The sequence below is a fragment of the Cyclopterus lumpus genome, chromosome 17, assembly GCF_009769545.1.
Source record: "Cyclopterus lumpus isolate fCycLum1 chromosome 17, fCycLum1.pri, whole genome shotgun sequence".
NCBI classification, from domain to species: domain Eukaryota; kingdom Metazoa; phylum Chordata; class Actinopteri; order Perciformes; family Cyclopteridae; genus Cyclopterus; species Cyclopterus lumpus.
The window spans coordinates 1,537,236-1,556,115 of record NC_046982.1 but is presented as its reverse complement, the minus strand read 5'-3'; the positions used below and the strand labels follow the sequence as shown (position 1 = coordinate 1,556,115).

At 40.9% G+C, this 18,880-nt stretch overlaps 1 protein-coding gene across 12 annotated transcripts; it reads right to left on the bottom strand.

Moving 5' to 3' along the window:
• Positions 1–973: 973 nt before the first annotated feature.
• acot11a (acyl-CoA thioesterase 11a) lies at positions 974–18,701 on the bottom strand. 12 transcript variants are annotated; one of them, XM_034554960.1, is made up of 20 exons: positions 17,780–18,683; positions 17,583–17,669; positions 16,768–16,793; positions 16,158–16,355; positions 15,925–15,994; positions 15,735–15,795; positions 14,985–15,089; positions 10,368–10,503; positions 9,366–9,457; positions 8,823–8,884; positions 8,595–8,714; positions 8,287–8,425; positions 7,933–7,988; positions 7,465–7,531; positions 6,111–6,197; positions 3,898–3,981; positions 3,684–3,817; positions 1,981–2,148; positions 1,774–1,900; positions 974–1,697 (listed from the first exon to the last, which is right to left on the bottom strand). In XM_034554960.1, the coding sequence occupies exons 1-20, from the start codon at positions 17,872–17,874 to the stop codon at positions 1,473–1,475; spliced, it is 2,139 nt and encodes a 712-aa protein (XP_034410851.1). In that variant the 5' UTR covers positions 17,875–18,683; the 3' UTR covers positions 974–1,472. The 12 variants fall into 12 exon arrangements, with proteins under 12 accessions (XP_034410851.1, XP_034410853.1, XP_034410856.1 ...); XM_034554962.1 differs by lacking the exon at positions 17,583–17,669 and having other exon boundaries at positions 18,615–18,650; XM_034554965.1 differs by lacking the exons at positions 16,768–16,793; positions 17,583–17,669 and having other exon boundaries at positions 18,615–18,701.
• Between the last annotated feature and the right edge of the window lie 179 nt (positions 18,702–18,880).

The window sequence follows — 18,880 nt, the reverse complement described above, 5'->3', positions numbered from 1 at the left end:
TTGTCCACCAAACTTGTGCACATAGATAGTCTAACCTGGGTTAGCAGTATTAGTACTGTCATGGATATGTGATGTATTAATGTTATATGAATGAATGAAACCTTAAAAGTGCAAATTAATTAATGCCCTTATGTGCAATTTATCTGTGTGCAATATGATGAATCTGAAATGTTTTTTCTTGTTTCTTTTATATATATATATATATATATATATATATATATATATATATATATATATATATATATGAGCTTCTTTAATTCTATAATTGGATGCATTTACATTTTAATTTAAAGTTTTTATTAATGTACATTGTCCCTCTCGAACAAATAAAAACTTGAAACTTGAAACTTTCAGTGTGATGGATTACTCAACCCCAGCAGGTTTCAAAGGTCTGCTGATGATCCCAATAAGGATGTATGTACTGTAGTGGCTGAATAACACAATCTAGCATGCGTTTACCTGCACAGCAGGACATATACAGTATATATGTCCTCTCTTTCAGGACTTGGTATCCACAGTGGAGAGGCTGTTTCCCTACGTCACCCTCGCCCTGACAGAGCCTGTGAGCTCCGTGGTCTGAGGGTGGCTCTACATCTGAGCCAAACGCACAGGAGGCTCTTGACTCTCTAATGGGAATGCTGGATGGATATGACCTCATAGTGGAGGAACACACAACAAGTAGAGTCTTCAAAGGTCTTGTGAGCCAGAAGGAGTACAGAAAGCTACGTGTTTTCTGAAATGTCATGGCTGAATATTTCGCTGATTTCAACAATGTGCTGACAGGAGATTTCAAACTGTTGGTGAAATAGTCTATTATTAAATATCTTTTGCATCGTGGAAATGAGTGTGCGACCATAAAAAAGACAAATAATATGTTACCACATAATGTTATTATATTATTATGTTGTTCTGTAGTTTGCAATTGAATTCTGATTGGAAAGACAGAGAGAAAACATTATGTTAACAAGACTAAAACATTTTATATAAAGCATTTATTTGTTTGTATTTATACAATGTTTCAAAAGACACACATTACTTTGTGCTAATTGCAGTCAGCCAATGTTGACAGTTCTCTCATCTGTTAGTGTTCTAAAAAATGAACCCTGCATTTCCTATAAACCTCACACTTTAGATTTAGAATCAAATGAAAATTGACTTTAGATCTGCAAACAGAAAATATGATCTGACATTTAGTGACAGATTACAATATTCCATTTGTGTCACAATAATGAATCATTAATATTACTGTGGGCATTCAAGTGTCTCACTTTGCTCACTTTATTGTGATCTTTAGATGTTACATTATAATCTCTTGATTAAAATCAATGAAGTGTTATTTTTTCTTATGTAAATACCACCTTCTGTTCACCGAGGACACTTATGACAGTGTCAATAGTACCATTGTTGCATAAACAGCAGCTTGAAGAAGCTCTCTACACTTGTAAACTGGCCTGGGGAGGACCACTGACTGATTACAGCTGGGTGTTGTCCGCTCTAACATCACAGGTGGGACTGTCTGTATCCGAGGCCTGGTTCTGGCCCGCCTGATCCTCCGGACTGGAGGTGGCCTCCAGCCTGTTCCTGGTCAGGTACTGGCGGCAGGAGCAGAAGTTGTGGTAGAAAGAGGAGGAGAGGCCGGCGATATCTGTGGAGATGTATGGAACCACCTCTGGAGACGCCTGGTTATAGTAACTGATCTGGAACAAGATCAAAGCAATTATGCTGAAGTTTGTTCAAATGATATAGAGATAAACAGCGGTTTAATCAGCTTACCAGTGACATGTTGTTCTTGGTCTTCAGAATGGTAAACCCAGCACACAGAACCTCGCCTCTGTTGTACTCTTCAGTGGGAGGGTGAGTGGGCAGGGACACCGAGCGCAGTGCGATGACGTATGGATCTCTGAGGAGGGAAAAGCAAGAGTCGTCAGTTAATACTGACGGCATAGAGGTGTGTGACCTTTGACCTTTCATCCAACTGACCCACTGCCACACGGCTTCCTCTTGGAAGCCAACAAGATGAAGTCCTGGAGATGTCCTTCTCCCTGATGGGCTGAAGCCCGGGAACCTACAGCACCGTCACTCACTGATGGGGTCACCACTCGATACAGGAAGTCATCATCGTCCACCCGGTGAATCAGCTCACATTTCCTGACACACAGAGAGATACTGCTGATGAGGGTGTTGGTAGAAATGTAGTTTTGAAAAAGGGAAATAATTGTGACTATATTGTTAAAGGAATAGTTCCACATTTATTGACATTATTGATATGAGTTGATGACAAGACTGACACCACCCTCATGTCTATACAATAAACAGCAAGCTACAGCCTGAGGCTAGTTAGCTTAGCATAGAAACTGGACATGAGGGAAACCTCTAGTCTGGCTGTGTCCAAAGGTAACTAATTAATCTACCTGCACTTCTACAGCTCACTAATTAACACACCATCTCTCTGTTGAATCTGTACACAAAACTGTAAAAACTACAAGTTATGTTTTTTTGTCACAAACCATAACGTGGCCTGGCTCAGACACCTTACCCTATTTTAACATTAGTATAGGAGAATATACCTAAACCCACTGAATATGTATAGAATACTTTTCACTCTGCTTTATTACCTGAAGCTTTAAAGAGTTGGTATTGACACACGTTATTGGACTATCAATAAAGTGAGACCTGTGTTTCTATTTGGTCACACTCAATGTCTGCCAGAAACCAGTCCAGACTAAATTAAACAAGGTTCAACATTATCCACATTTGCTGACTGTAAAGTGCTAAAGCGATTCATGTTGCTGTGTCCTTTGGCTCTTATCTCGTGATGCTTTGACCCAGAAGGATTTTGTCAAGATGTTTAGAATCAGTGTTAAATCCTCTTGCTCTTTGCTATCTGACTTTTTATGATAGCACCGAGCTACGGGTTGCTAGTTCTAAAAAGTGTGGGCTGACTCCTGACAAAATGATGATTATGATATTTTAATAATTATTTTAGTTGGTGTTTGAGTTGTGTTGAAATGGCTTACTAATTATTGTAGCCCAAGTTCCGTTGTTTAATTTGATGTATAACATCAAAATATTTGCTGATTGTAATGTTTTACACAATTTAACCATCATGTGTACATTTCAATTGGGGGCAAGGTTTTTAAAAGGTGTGTTTGTTTAATAATACAATTAATAATAATAATAATACCAGTTATAATAATAATAATAATAATCAGTTGAGTGGCCTGTGACCACAGATTCCAACTGTAGAAAACCAAGGAAGAAGTTGACAATAATAAAAGGGTGTCTACATGGCTTCCTAAAGAGGTTACGTAATGTAGCACAGCCTTCATCACTTCTCAATCTAAAGTAACAACAGACAGCAAACCAGTGGCTAAAGGTGCCCTTCATTTACTTTTTAGGCATTTAGCTGGAAGTCAGATATCGCTATCGGTCTGACCTTTAGACTGGCAGAGTGAGTGAGTGAGTGAATATTACTTGGCAGTAACTTCTGCTAGATAAAAACACGTTGTGAATGTTGTAAATGATTACATCTATCTGTTTTTATATCTGCTACTGTGCAGACTTTGAACACATAAACAGACATGCAAAAAAAAAAGAAGAAAAAAAGCTGCACAGCTTTCAAACGTTGATTTGGAATTTGAATATCAGAGGAGTGCGTGCGTGCGTGTGTGTTAGAGTATTACTGATAATGTGTGTCCCAGCCTGGCCTGTTGCTCAGCTCAGCCAGCAGATCAAAAGCTCTGTGAGCAGGAACATCCACCTCTGACTCCACCCTGAAACTCAACGTGGACTTCTGCTCCATGGTGTAAAGACGGACCTGGGAACAAATAATCACAGTAAACAGCCAAGACCTCATGGGGATAAAGGGAAACAAACTCAAAACCTCCCAGCTGATACCTTGTCTTTCTCAGAGCTGAGTCGCCAGTTGTTTCTAGCAGCCAACATCTTGAGAGCAGAAACATTGTTATAGCTCAGATATACCTGCAAACACATACACAGAAATCAATTAGCAAAACATAAGCATGCACACAGGCACCATGACAAGACTGGGCCTTATGCTCCTCCTCTGAGTCACTATATAAAGACAACATACTCCTTTACATCCAACTGAAAGCACCAGTCTAGTTTTACATATTAGCTTGGTAGTAGGGCGGAATAAATAGTTTGAAGCTTCATTCATAACATTGTTATTCCAATTCAAAATCAACATTTGAAAGCTGCGCAGCTTTTTTTCTTCTGCTTTTTTTTTTTGCATGTCTGTTTATGTGTTCAAAGTCTGCACAGTGGCAGATAACGATCAGGCTTCACTCATATTATTAATATGCTGCTATTTGTAAAATGAGTTTCCAGTGGAAGTTGTGTGGGATTGATCCAAAGACTTCCAATAACTCCGGGGTGTTAAGTCCAAAAGTTAAAATTTATAGAAAACATGTAATCATTTACAAAATTCACAACATGTTTTTATCTAACAAAATATTGACTGCCAAGTTATATCCATTGAAGAAATTGATTTAATAATCAATAAAGACTAACTTAAACATATATATATATATATATACATATACATATATATATACACATATACATATATATATATACACATATATATATATATATATATATATATATATATATATACATATATACATATATATATATACACATATATACATATATATATATATACATATATATATATATATATATATATATATATATACATATATATATATATACATATATATATATATACACATATATATATATACATATATACATATATATACATATATATATATATATATATATATACATATATATATATATATATACATATATATATATATATATACACATATACATATATACATATATATATATATATATACACATATACATATACACATATATATATATACACATATATATATATACATATATATACATATATATACATATACACACATATATATATATATATATATATATATATATATATATATATATATATATATATATATGTCATCATATATATATTTGATTGATTGATTTCGGGGCTTCATTCCAAAACTTCAATAGAACCTTGAATGTAAAACGATGACATTTGGCACAGGCCTACCGAGAGGAGAATTCCTTTGGATCTTTGTTTCATGGCATTTCTGCCACACCAGTTTATATTAGTTTTACAAGTAAAATCTCATTTGCGTTACTTTTCCAATTATTACATATTTTTTATGTTCCTCATTTTAGATAAAGATATTGATATGTTTTTCAGACTGTACTTAAATGAATTGACATCAATCAAATAAAACATGAACAACAACACTATCACATGCTTTGGAAATGGAAAAACTAATATTAGTAATATTCCAGTGACTTTTGACCATCATTATTATCTGGATTGAGTAGGTTGTTTAACAGAGCTGACCAGCTCTAGTCTAATCTAGATGTTAATAATGCAGTTGTTGGTGAAACTGTTTATTACAGTTTGATCTCAGATAGTAATGTTACGTAACGTTATATAACGATAATATAACGATAATATAAGTTATAATGCTTGTTGTATGTTAGTGTATATCGCTAACCACAATAACACAGCTTATCTGATAAAATAACTATAAATAAGATTAATGTGTAAGGACGCTGTAGCTATATGGATTAACTTAAAATGTGTAAATAAAAAAAAATCAAATGCAGAAATATTATTTTATGTATGGTTTTACTGTCACAATTTGAAGAACCATATATGTAGCTTTTTGTCTTTAACTGACTAAATTGTTTTTCATTGTGATACAAAGTTTCCATGTCACATGTAAGAGTAACTGCACACTTATTGTGTTTCTGAAGCTGTAAACGAAATGATTGCGACTGTATGAAACACATCTGTGCATCCATTCTTCTCCGCGTGTTTAAATAAGGAGGAATGGATGCAGGAATGAGCTGTAGTAAATGTGTTATTGACCACATGTAACTTATTAAGGCTGGTCTCATCCAGCATTCATAGAAATACCTATATAATGCAGCCAAATTCATAGATATCCCACGAAATGTTTACGTATGTTATCCATGAAATCATAAACAAGGAAGTATAAAGAGCGCTTGTCACACACCAGGCAGGAGGGAGGAGAGAAGGATGGGTCCATCAGCCAGGAGAACATGTTCCTCGTGTGAAACCAGAAGTCAATGTTGATGTTCTTCTGTGGTTATTTTAACCCAAACAATTATCTTTTCTAAACTTAAGTACTTTTGTTGCCTCAACCTAACTAAGTATGTCATCATCTATTATCAAACCTAACTAAGTATGTCATCATCTATTATTAAACCTAACTAAGTATGTCATCATCTATTATTAAACCTAACTAAATATGTCATCATCTATTATCAAACCTAACTAAGTATGTCATCATCTATTATCAAACCTAACTCAGTATGTCATCATCTATTATCAAACCTAACTAAGTATGCCATCGTCTATTATTAAACCTAACTAAGTATGTCATCATCTATTATCAAACCTAACTAAGTATGTGATCATCTATTATTAAACCTAACTCAGTATGTCATCATCTATTATCAAACCTAACTAAGTATGTCATCATCTATTATCAAACCTAACTAAGTATGCCATCGTCTATTATTAAACCTAACTAAGTATGTCATCATCTATTATCAAACCTAACTAAGTATGCCATCGTCTATTATTAAACCTAACTAAGTATGTCATCATCTATTATCAAACCTAACTAAGTATGTCATCATCTATTATCAAACCTAACTAAGTATGTGATCGTCTATTATTAAACCTAACTAAGTATGTCATCATCTATTATCAAACCTAACTAAGTATGTCATCATCTATTATCAAACCTAACTAAGTATGTCATTGTCTATTATTAAACCTAACTAAGTATGTCATCATCTATTATCAAACCTAACTAAGTATGTCATCATATATTATTAAACCTAACTAAGTATGTCATCGTCTATTATCAAACCTAACTAAGTATGTCATCATCTATTATCAAACCTAACTCAGTATGTCATCATCTATTATCAAACCTAACTCAGTATGTCATCATCTATTATCAAACCTAACTAAGTATGTCATCGTCTATTATCAAACCTAACTAAGTATGTCATCATCTATTATCAAACCTAACTCAGTATGTCATCATCTATTATCAAACCTAACTCAGTATGTCATCATCTATTATCAAACCTAACTAAGTATGTCATCATCTATTATCAAACCTAACTAAGTATGCCATCATCTATTATCAAACCTAACTAAGTATGTGATCATCTATTATTAAACCTAACTAAGTATGTCACCATCTATTATCAAACCTAACTAAGTATGTGATCATCTATTATTAAACCTAACTAAGTATGTGATCATCTATTATTAAACCTAACTAAGTATGTCACCATCTATTCCTCAACCTAACTCAGTAGTTCTGTTACCTGGTTTCTGGGGTCCCAGGGCACAGACAGAGGGACTTCGCCCTGCTTGCAGGAAATGATGTACTTTCTGAAATAACAAAAGGATTTTTGATAATGATGTCAGAACTGGGTGATAACTTTATGTATCTAGATCTACTGAGACTACCATGTCTACCATGGGCTTACTATTTCATACGGAGGTATCCTCTAGCGTTTCTGACCACTAGTGGCACAATAGACCAATGTTTACATGTGTCCTGCATGCCTGTAGCATGAGGGGTGGTATGATACACATTTCTACTCTCTACAGAGGGCTGTACTGCATATTTACATGTATGTAGATTGTGCTCTTTCCTGAATAGTTCAATCCCATTTATTTGCAGCGAGTGAAGAGAAAATAGCACACAACCTGTATCATTTCTGACACACGGAAGTGGAATTACAAGCTAAGACAGTTCGTGCAAATCACAGGAATAAACAGATACGTACCTGTCCAGTCTGATCTTCTTCCTGGCTATGGCCTCTTGAAACCTCCTCCCCCCTTCCTGGAAATGAAAGACGTTTTCTTTCCAGAGGTGAAATACTTACTTAATTGTCTACAAAGATATTTATGAATGGCTGTTTTTTGATAAGGGGCCTTGGCATTAGCACAGCATTACACTCTGAGGTTTCCTGATTTGGGAAACGACTGGCTGAAGTTCTTTGCCTCTATCTGATTGGTAGCAGATGTCCATGCAAGTTTGCCTCTTTACAACATAGAGGATAATTATTTCTGAACCACCTTTCTTAATAGAACATCTCCATGTGTTGTTCACCAGCAGCTCAATCTGTTGGATGACTCACCAAGGGTTCGGGTCGTATCCGTGGCAACGTGCACAGCTTCCTGTGGTCGTCGAGCACCTCGAAGATCATGAAGGCGGAGTTTATGTGTCGGTTAGGCCCTTCCTCATGGTAGGCTTCTGCTCGCACCCCCACCTCCATGCTGTGCACACAAATAATCCCTTTTTTGTTTTGTTTTATTCCTACTTAAAGTTCTCTGTTATACTCTTAACACTGAGCTGTCCGCATGGCCTGTTCTCCACATACATCAGTTGTATCTTATCTGATATTATCTTCCATATCTTTATGGGGGATTCTGGACACACCGATACCTGTTTTTGAAGGCGTTGTTGACTATGGCCCTCAGCAGCAGTCTGTCTCCCACCTGAGAAGGTCCTCTGAAGGTGAACATGTCGATGGTCCGCAGAGTCGGGTGAGCCCGAGAGAGACGACTGCACAGAGAAAGAGACTATACTATAAAAAACAATGAAAGGGGCCGTTACATGTGTAACCCTGGAGCAGTCAAATAAAGCATTTCAAATGTGTGTGTGTGATCGTACCTGGCAGCAATTGTAGCTACATTCACCATCCAGGCCATGATCTGTCCTCCAAATGTATTCACCTGGTGTTCAGACAAACAGTCAACTTACCCCTCAGACTTCAATGGCACAATGTTGATGACACAGAGTGCATAAGCTGGATCAGGTATTGGTGACACTATGCCGATCTGGTATCTGATACCATTATTTTAATAAATAACAATACAGTTTGTTGGTGTCTATGTATTTATTTGTTACATGTTACTTGTTTTAAAAATGTCTAAGTCAGGCCTGATGTTGCCTTACATACAGAAGAATGATCCAGTCACCTCCACACAGAAGAGGCATATTAAGTGGCTGAGTACACAGCATAGGCCAATACCTAAAGCCCAAATATCAGATTGTAGCATCCTTCATTTTAAATATGTTGCACAATGGCACCATACCTAAATGTTTTACTAAAGTTACCAAGACCAAAAATCGATATACAAAATGTATAGTGGAAATAACTGCAGATTCCTGCCGCTCCTGAGAGACAGACAGAAGGATACATGAACAAATAACCTGGTGGTTAGCATGTGGGGGTAGAACCAGTTCGACACTCTCCACCTTGGTCTTCTCTGCTGCCACCGCATTGCCTACTGCAGAGTTGTCAGCTGAAACACACACACAAGTTAAAGCAAGGTTTAGTAGGACATGTTTGGTGTTTTCTTAATGTTTAACAATCTCATGAGAAGTGTGCAGTGTGTGAGATTTGGCCACGAACGAACATGATGAACAGAGGTTACAGTATTGACATTATGTCGAAGACGGCTCCGTATTGTCATATTAGCATGCTAACCAGCTAGCCACAGCACGCCCTGCCTTGCAGTACCACTTGTACCTCAAGAGGCGATATTGAGTCACTGACTAGCGTTCAGTCTGTCATGAGAGGCCACTTTCAGTTGTCTTTGAATTTCCACGACATTTTCCCCAAAATGTATAGAAAATCAACATTATTTACCAATTACATTCTGCAATTTACCAATAATAGTTGTGTAAATATAGAATAAAAGACCATAAGCACCATTATAATCACCACCATTAACAAGCTGGTTTTATTTCATAAATGTATAGTTAATGGCTGATAAATTTGGAAGAGACCCCAAATTGGCAAATAGGTTAAGTAACAGTTGAATGACTTCTTTTCCACCCTATATGTCTTGTATCATGGACAAAGAGCTGTTGTTTGTTGTACATATTGAAAATGCTCTCTGAAGCAAATTTGTGATATTGGCCGATACAATTAAAACTGAATTTAATTCAATTTATTCAAAAGATAACTTTTGTGGTGAGAAATAAACTGAAAACGTTTTTGGATTATTATCAGGAGTTAATAACATGCGTAAAGATATTTTCTGCAAAAGTGGACCTCGCGACTTTACTCATTGACTTGCTCTTGGATGTACCAAAGTTACCAAACTCTTCTTCTCGTGTTCACGGTAGCATTAAGCAACCGGTCAACCATCCATCAAACCTCTAAACCCACTGCGGGGAAACGGCTACAGCAGTGTGCATCAAACCTACCCTGCAGGACAGACCCATGGGAGCGCAGATCCTTGATGATGTCATCGTGTAGCATCCTGACCCGCCGTCTCTCAGCTGCCACGCTGTATTCTACCTGCTCCTTCTCAGTGTGAGGTAAGATGGGCTTCAAGATCACCTGTGATAGATGTAAGTAAATATGTCTCTTTAGTTTCAGAAAGCCTTAAACAACACCCCCCCCCCACCCCCCCCCCCCACACACACACACACACATGCAATACCACAAATACGATCTGATACCACAAATACGATACAATAGTGGTATATTTATCTATAATAGTAATAAATAAAACATCTGTATGGTTTCCTTTTTTACCAGCTTGTTCCTGCCTCGCTTTTTCAACACTTAACAAATGGCATTAATATTAGTATTAGCCTACAGCAAGATATTAATGAAAACTACATGGTGGCATCATAGCATTGATTATACACGGCTATGTGGCCTTTTGTTCGTATCTGACCAGATGACTACATAGTTCCTTCCATAAGTATGAGCAATTGTAAAGTTACATAATGTTACAGATGTGTGTTTGAGGTGAAAACCCCTTGGTCTGTATGTCAGTGGGCTTTCCTTCACGTTCTCTATGTCAGTGGGCTTTCCTTCACTGTCTGTATGTCAGTGGGCTTTCCTTCACTGTCTGTGTGTCAGTGGGCTTTCCTTCACTGTCTGTATGTCAGTGGGCTTTCCTTCACTGTCTGTGTGTCAGTGGGCCTTCCTTCACTGTCTGTATGTCAGTGGGCTTTCCTTCACTGTCTGTGCATCAGTGGGCTTTCCTTCACTGTCTGTATGTCAGTGGGCCTTCCTTCACTGTCTGTATGTCAGTGGGCTTTCCTTCACTGTCTGTATGTCAGTGGGCCTTCCTTCACTGTCTGTATGTCAGTGGGCTTTCCTTCACTGTCTGTGCGTCAGTGGGCCTTCCTTCACTGTCTGTGCGTCAGTGGGCTTTCCTTCACTGTCTGTATGTCAGTGGGCTTTCCCTCACTGTCTGTGCGTCAGTGGACTTTCCTTCACTGTCTGTATGTCAGTGGGCTTTCCTTCACTGTCTGTATGTCAGTGGGCTTTCATTCACTGTCTGTATGTCAGTGGGCTTTCCTTCACTGTCTGTGTGTCAGTGGGCTTTCCTTCACTGTCTGTATGTCAGTGGGCCTTCCTTCACTGTCTGTATGTCAGTGGGCTTTCCTTCACTGTCTGTATGTCAGTGGGCTTTCCTTCACTGTCTGTATGTCAGTGGGCTTTCCTTCACTGTCTGTATGTCAGTGGGCTTTCCTTCACTGTCTGTGCGTCAGTGGGCCTTCCTTCACTATCTGTATGTCAGTGGGCTTTCCTTCACTGTCTGTATGTCAGTGGGCTTTCCCTCACTGTCTGTGCGTCAGTGGGCTTTCCTTCACTGTATGTATGTCAGTGGGCTTTCCTTCACTGTCTGTGCGTCAGTGGGCTTTCCTTCACTGTCTGTATGTCAGTGGGCCTTCCTTCACTGTCTGTATGTCAGTGGGCTTTCCTTCACTGTCTGTATGTCAGTGGGCTTTCCTTCACTGTCTGTATGTCAGTGGGCTTTCCTTCACTGTCTGTGTGTCAGTGGGCTTTCCTTCACTGTCTGTGCGTCAGTGGGCTTTCATTCACTGTCTGTGTGTCAGTGGGCTTTCCTTCACTGTCTGTATGTCAGTGGGCTTTCCTTCACTGTCTGTATGTCAGTGGGCTTTCCTTCACTGTCTGTATGTCAGTGGGCTTTCCTTCACTGTCTGTATGTCAGTGGGCTTTCATTCACTGTCTGTGTGTCAGTGGGCCTTCCTTCACTGTCTGTATGTCAGTGGGCTTTCCTTCACTGTCTGTATGTCAGTGGGCTTTCCTTCACTATCTGTATGTCAGTGGGCTTTCCTTCACGTTCTGTATGTCAGTGGGCTTTCCTTCACTGTCTGTGTGTCAGTGGGCTTTCCTTCACTGTCTGTGCGTCAGTGGGCTTTCATTCACTGTCTGTGTGTCAGTGGGCTTTCCTTCACTGTCTGTGTGTCAGTGGGCTTTCCTTCACGTTCTGTATGTCAGTGGGCTTTCCTTCACTGTCTGTGTGTCAGTGGGCCTTCCTTCACTGTCTGTATGTCAGTGAGCTTTCCTTCACTGTCTGTGCATCAGTGGGCTTTCATTCACTGTCTGTATGTCAGTGGGCCTTCCTTCACTGTCTGTATGTCAGTGGGCTTTCCTTCACTATCTGTATGTCAATGGGCTTTCCCTCACTGTCTGTGCGTCAGTGGGCTTTCATTCACTGTCTGTGCGTCAGTGGGCCTTCCTTCACTGTCTGTGCGTCAGTGGGCTTTCCTTCACTGTCTGTATGTCAGTGGGCTTTCCCTCACTGTCTGTATGTCAGTGGGCTTTCCTTCACTATCTGTATGTCAATGGGCTTTCCCTCACTGTCTGTGCGTCAGTGGGCTTTCCTTCACTGTCTGTGTGTCAGTGGGCTTTCCTTCACTGTCTGTGTGTCAGTGGGCTTTCATTCACTGTCTGTGTGTCAGTGGGCCTTCCTTCACTGTCTGTATGTCAGTGGGCTTTCCTTCACTGTCTGTATGTCAGTGGGCTTTCCTTCACTGTCTGTATGTCAGTGGGCTTTCCTTCACTGTCTGTATGTCAGTGGGCTTTCCCTCACTGTCTGTATGTCAGTGGGCTTTCCTTCACTGTCTGTGCGTCAGTGGGCTTTCCTTCACTGTCTGTATGTCAATGGGCTTTCCCTCACTGTCTGTGCGTCAGTGGGCTTTCCTTCACTGTCTGTGTCAGTGGGCTTTCCTTCACTGTCTGTGTGTCAGTGGGCTTTCATTCACTGTCTGTGTGTCAGTGGGCCTTCCTTCACTGTCTGTATGTCAGTGGGCTTTCCTTCACTGTCTGTATGTCAGTGGGCTTTCCTTCACTGTCTGTATGTCAGTGGGCTTTCCTTCACTATCTGTATGTCAATGGGCTTTCCCTCACTGTCTGTGCGTCAGTGGGCTTTCCTTCACTGTCTGTGTGTCAGTGGGCTTTCCTTCACTGTCTGTGTGTCAGTGGGCTTTCATTCACTGTCTGTGTGTCAGTGGGCCTTCCTTCACTGTCTGTATGTCAGTGGGCTTTCCTTCACTGTCTGTATGTCAGTGGGCTTTCCTTCACTGTCTGTATGTCAGTGGGCTTTCCCTCACTGTCTGTATGTCAGTGGGCTTTCCTTCACTGTCTGTGCGTCAGTGGGCTTTCCTTCACTGTCTGTATGTCAATGGGCTTTCCCTCACTGTCTGTGCGTCAGTGGGCTTTCCTTCACTGTCTGTGTCAGTGGGCTTTCCTTCACTGTCTGTGTGTCAGTGGGCTTTCATTCACTGTCTGTGTGTCAGTGGGCCTTCCTTCACTGTCTGTATGTCAGTGGGCTTTCCTTCACTGTCTGTATGTCAGTGGGCTTTCATTCACTGTCTGTATGTCAGTGGGCTTTCCTTCACTGTCTGCAATGTAGCGAAAGTATTTCTCTTTTCTTCCAAAAAGCCGAGGACGGTCGGCAAAAGCTCCTCCACTTGAAGCCATGTCTCCTCCACTTGAAGCCATGTCTTCTGCACTTGATGCCACGTCTCCTGCACTTGATGCCACGTCTCCTCCACTTGATGCCACGTCTCCTGCACTTGATGCCACGTCTCCTCCACTTGATGCCACGTCTCCTCCACTTGATGCCACGTCTCCTCCACTTGATGCCACGTCTCCTCCACTTGAAGCCATGTCTTCTGCACTTGATGCCACGTCTCCTGCACTTGATGCCACGTCTCCTCCACTTGATGCCACGTCTCCTGCACTTGATGCCACGTCTCCTCCACTTGATGCCACGTCTCCTCCACTTGATGCCACGTCTCCTCCACTTGAAGCCACGTCTCCTGCACTTGAAGCCACGTCTCCTCCACTTGATGCCACGTCTCCTCCACTTGAAGCCACGTCTCCTGCACTTGAAGCCACGTCTCCTCCACTTGATGCCACGTCTCCTCCACTTGATGCCACGTCTCCTCCACTTGAAGCCACGTCTCCTCCACTTGAAGCCACGTCTCCTCCACTTGATGCCACGTCTCCTCCATTTGAAGCCACGTCTCCTCCACTTGATGCCACGTCTCCTCCACTTGATGCCACGTCTCCTCCACTTGATGCCACGTCTCCTCCACTTGAAGCCACGTCTCATCCACTTGAAGCCACGTCTCCTCCACTTGATGCCACGTCTCCTCCATTTGAAGCCACGTCTCCTCCACTTGAAGCCACGTCTCCTGCACTTGATGCCACGTCTCCTCCACTTGATGCCACGTCTCCTCCACTTGATGCCACGTCTCCTCCACTTGAAGCCACGTCTCATCCACTTGAAGCCACGTCTCCTGCACTTGATGTCTCCCCAGTGATCACCCGCTGTGAGTGAGCGCTGGGCAGCCCCGCCCCCTGGAACAGTGCGTGCACTCTGATCTTCAAAATCTTATCGTTTTTAACGTACAGTAACTTTTTAGTATCGATGCAACATTAACATACACACACACACACACACACACAAAGCTCGACCCTTGGCACACACGTTCTTGAAAGCCAGAGGGGTCATTAAAATAATCCTTCCCACACAGCACCCGCCTTACCTTTTTCCCTGTGTTTGTGCGCTGGGTAACAAAGGTGGCATAGGCGTGACAAACCCTCCAGTGCCGATCCAAGAACAGGTCCTCACAGCTCACCTGTACACCCACCTGGGGGGAACACAGCATAATCTCTTTGATTCAGTTAGATTGTAGCTAGCAGTGGTCATTCAGACGAGGCTTGTATATAAATATATTGGTGTGCAGATTCATCCTACCAAGAAAAAGAATTTGGTAATACCGTTTATTCTGGAAAATGCATAGACCTCACGGTGATCGGGTTTCCATGGGACTATTCCTTTGGTGGAGAGCAGTTTTGAGGGCCGTTCACTGTGAGGTCTGTGCATCTTTGTTCTTGAAGACAAACAGTAGCAGGAACTACCACAGAGGAGGTTTTGGGGTATTTTGCCGGTTGTATATATTTGTCAACTCTACAGGTGTGTTGTGTCAATGAGGTCAAAATAAAAGATGGATGTGATCCAAGCAAGAGAGCAGGTGGGGGGGTTGGAATTGGGGAAGGGGCCACTTGTGGTGCTTAATATAAGGTCCATAAGTCTTTCATAAGTCTCTTTGCTACCTAGGTAACATTCGAACATTTACGGTACTGTAATCTGGCGTAATTCAAAATCTAATGGAATTCTTGACTGCATCTAATTATTTGAGTTTAAAAGTGATTTTGTTATATATAAGTGTATTACATAAGATATGTAGAAATGCTGCAATATACCAGAGGGACACAATGCAAAGTGATCTGACCTCCATGCTGGTGTTAAAGGCTCTGTTGACCTTCGCCTTGATGTTCACCACCTGGCCCACGCTGAACACAAGGACAGAGAGGAAGAAGGTGTATTACCTGTATGTACACACACACACACACACACACACACACACACACACACACACACAATGCAGAAGGATCCACATCTCTGTAAACACTTCCTGTTACCTGATGGTATGTTCAAAGTGGATGTCATCCATGGAGGCGGTGACACAGGGACACCCAGCATGCCGCTCAGCTGCCCAATGGGAAACAGACATATGTCATTGTGTCCTGCCTGGCTAGTCAGGGGCTACGACAGAGTGGACACTCAGAGGAAATAAATCAGTTCAACACACACCCCATGACTAATATGCACTGAAGCGTGACCATGCACATGCACGCACATGCACACACCTCACCGGAGAGGCAGGCAGAGGAGTCTATCCATTTGAGCAGCTGACCCACGCTCAGCTCCTGTCGATGGTTGCTGTGACAGGGCATCACTATCTGACTCATTTTCACCTCTGTCGGGTTGACGCTCTCTTCGTCTTCCTCCTCCACTTCTTCCTCCTCCGCTTTCTCCAGATCAACTGACACTCTGGAACTCATCTTCAAGGCTGAAGGAAGAGAGGTTTCTCCAATTGAGTTCAATTTCAGTTTAAATGTCAGTTGTCTTGGTCAGCTTTAAGAAAAATAAATTGACACTAAAGTAATCAATATGCATCTCTATGTTCCATTTATAGAGCTTTTGATGACTCTTCAACCTGCACTGTTTGGGTTTCTATCCACTCGGGGCTGGTTGCATAAAATAAGAAGATAAGTCTTAAGTTGGATCAAAACATTAACATTGTAATAATGCATGATTGTCATAAAATAACACAACGATAACCAGTTAACATCCTGAATGTTTTCAACTTAGCTAATTTTGAATGATTTACAATCATGCGTATAACAAGATGGCAGCATGGACAGGTTGAGACAACGAGGCAGACACATGAAAGCACGGCCATGCCATGCTGAGGCTGGTACCTTTTCCTGACATGGTGCTGGCGCATCTGGCATGCCATGGAATCAAGGTGAAGTAGAACAATCTAATCAGTTTATCCCAGCTATGCTCAACCACTGGGTAGCAGACATTTTTATATATAGAATTAACATCAATAAAAAACATCTTCTGCCACTGTTAGCTAGCTAAAAACGAAGTGATGTGGGAGACAACCCTGCACAAGTAAAAGCTCATAAGAGTGTGCTGAGGAAATATGACCCTGAAAACGTTACATTTGGATTCATAATGACGAGCCGTAATGTGTGAGGGTAAGCTGATTATTCATGTTTGTCTTACAGCTGACCGTGACACAACACATATTTACAGGCCAGTTCATCTTTCTTTCTTTTTTAAACTATGCTATACAATTTCAAACCCCCTTTGACATCTTTTCTTTTCTTATTAAAACACACTTGCCACTTCTATTTTAAAATATATACTTGTTTTCTTGTTACTTGGCTTACAGAACACAATGGTCTCCCAACTTTTGGCACATTTTTACTGTGTATTGATAACTAACTAACTGACTTTGTTGTGCAGCTGAATTAGTAATTATGAAGAATAATTAATTAAGAATGAATATAAGACTCAGTATCTGCAGATATTCAATAGTTAAGGACATATCTTGTTTTGACTGGATCATTTTTGACTTTCCAACAAGAAACATTAATAAAACAATTGAAATAATCCCTCAATATTCCATCCATGTGTAACTCTAAACCCTGCCAGCCGTCTGTCAACTGTTACCAGTCAGTCAGGAAAAAGGGGCAGGAGGGACAGATGGGAAACGTGTTCTTACTTGTTTAAAACTGATCCATCTACCGGATCTTTACTGGATAGCAGTTCTGTAGAAAATCCAGTGTGAAGCTGGAGCTCATGGTGATGACTACATGCATACCAGACACAACACATAGCTGCAGTTCCCAGCGGTTTGACAGATCAATAGATCAATCTTGTGTCTTGACTTAATTAAATGTTCTTAGTTTGTCTTCATACCAGAAACATCTGTCTGGAGCCATTTCCCTGGAAAGTTCTTCAGTGACACAGCCGAGTAGTTCAACATACAGCACAACACAAACCTGAGCCCACATTGTGGTATTCTCGGACCTCTGTATATACTGTATATGGTGAATTGCCAAACACCACAATCTCCAGAAGAACTATTTTCTATGTGATTGTAACGTGTATGTCCTCCAGCAATGACACAGCAGGTCAATGATGGCCACATCGCTCACTGCAGCAGCTTCCTGTCAAATGACTCATTTCCAACCAACGTCTTTTTCCTCAAGAACTGACGTGAAAGACCCCGAGGCCACATCGGACTGAGTCTGCACGGTGGATCACACATGCACGACACCGCCTTATCTCAATGGAGTCTCTTTAGACCCCTGTCCGAGAGCTTAAAGTGACACTAGAAGACTAAACCCTGTGGGGGAGACGGCCAGCAGTCACTGGTTCCAGCGTATTCTACACGTAATCTCGGACACGTTAGCGTTAAATGACACGAGCCGTACAGCATACAACGAGTGCACGCAAAGCCGACACGATGGCACGCGAACGTCACTTTAGACAACGTGTAAATGGAGCGTGGTGTGTCACGGCTAACAGACGACAAGAGCCTGCTAGTTTAGTCACGTACCGTCACTGCACACCGAGCAGCGAACTAACGTTAATCATATATTCTACAGCTGTAACATAATTATACACCTTCAACAGCTTCACGTATGTGGCTAAATGATCTAACTCCAGCTTAAATAACTAAATAACGATATCGATATGCTAAAGTTACAACCGCCACTGGTTATTTGAGTAAAATGAAAGTTGGCTTTACTTTACGGTGCACCAACCTGACAGCAACCTGTAGAAGTGTCAAGCTAACGGTTGATGAGGCGTTACGCTAGCTGCTGCAGTCAGGACCGGATGTTCCGGTATTACCTTTCAAAATACAAGCCTCATCAACTAAGAATGAACATTTTCAAACCGTGTTTGACTAGTTATTCATAACGTCCCCTGGACTGTGACTGGCATACTGCTAGCCGTAGTTTTCTACCCAGAGAAAATAAAAATGTTCCCAATATTTTTCATCAAATACATTCC

Bases quoted from the DNA above. Each gene is read 5' to 3' on its own strand.
- acot11a (XM_034554959.1), bottom strand. From the start codon at position 18,011: ATGTGGCCATCATTGACCTGCTGTGTCATTGCTGGAGGACATACACGT. The intron at 10,504-14,984 runs GTAAGGCGGGTG...CATCTATCACAG, and splicing joins GCACAAACACAGGGAAAAAG to GTGATCTTGAAGCCCATCTT. The intron at 3,818-3,897 runs GTATCAGCTGGG...ATTTGTTCCCAG, and splicing joins TCAGCTCTGAGAAAGACAAG to GTCCGTCTTTACACCATGGA.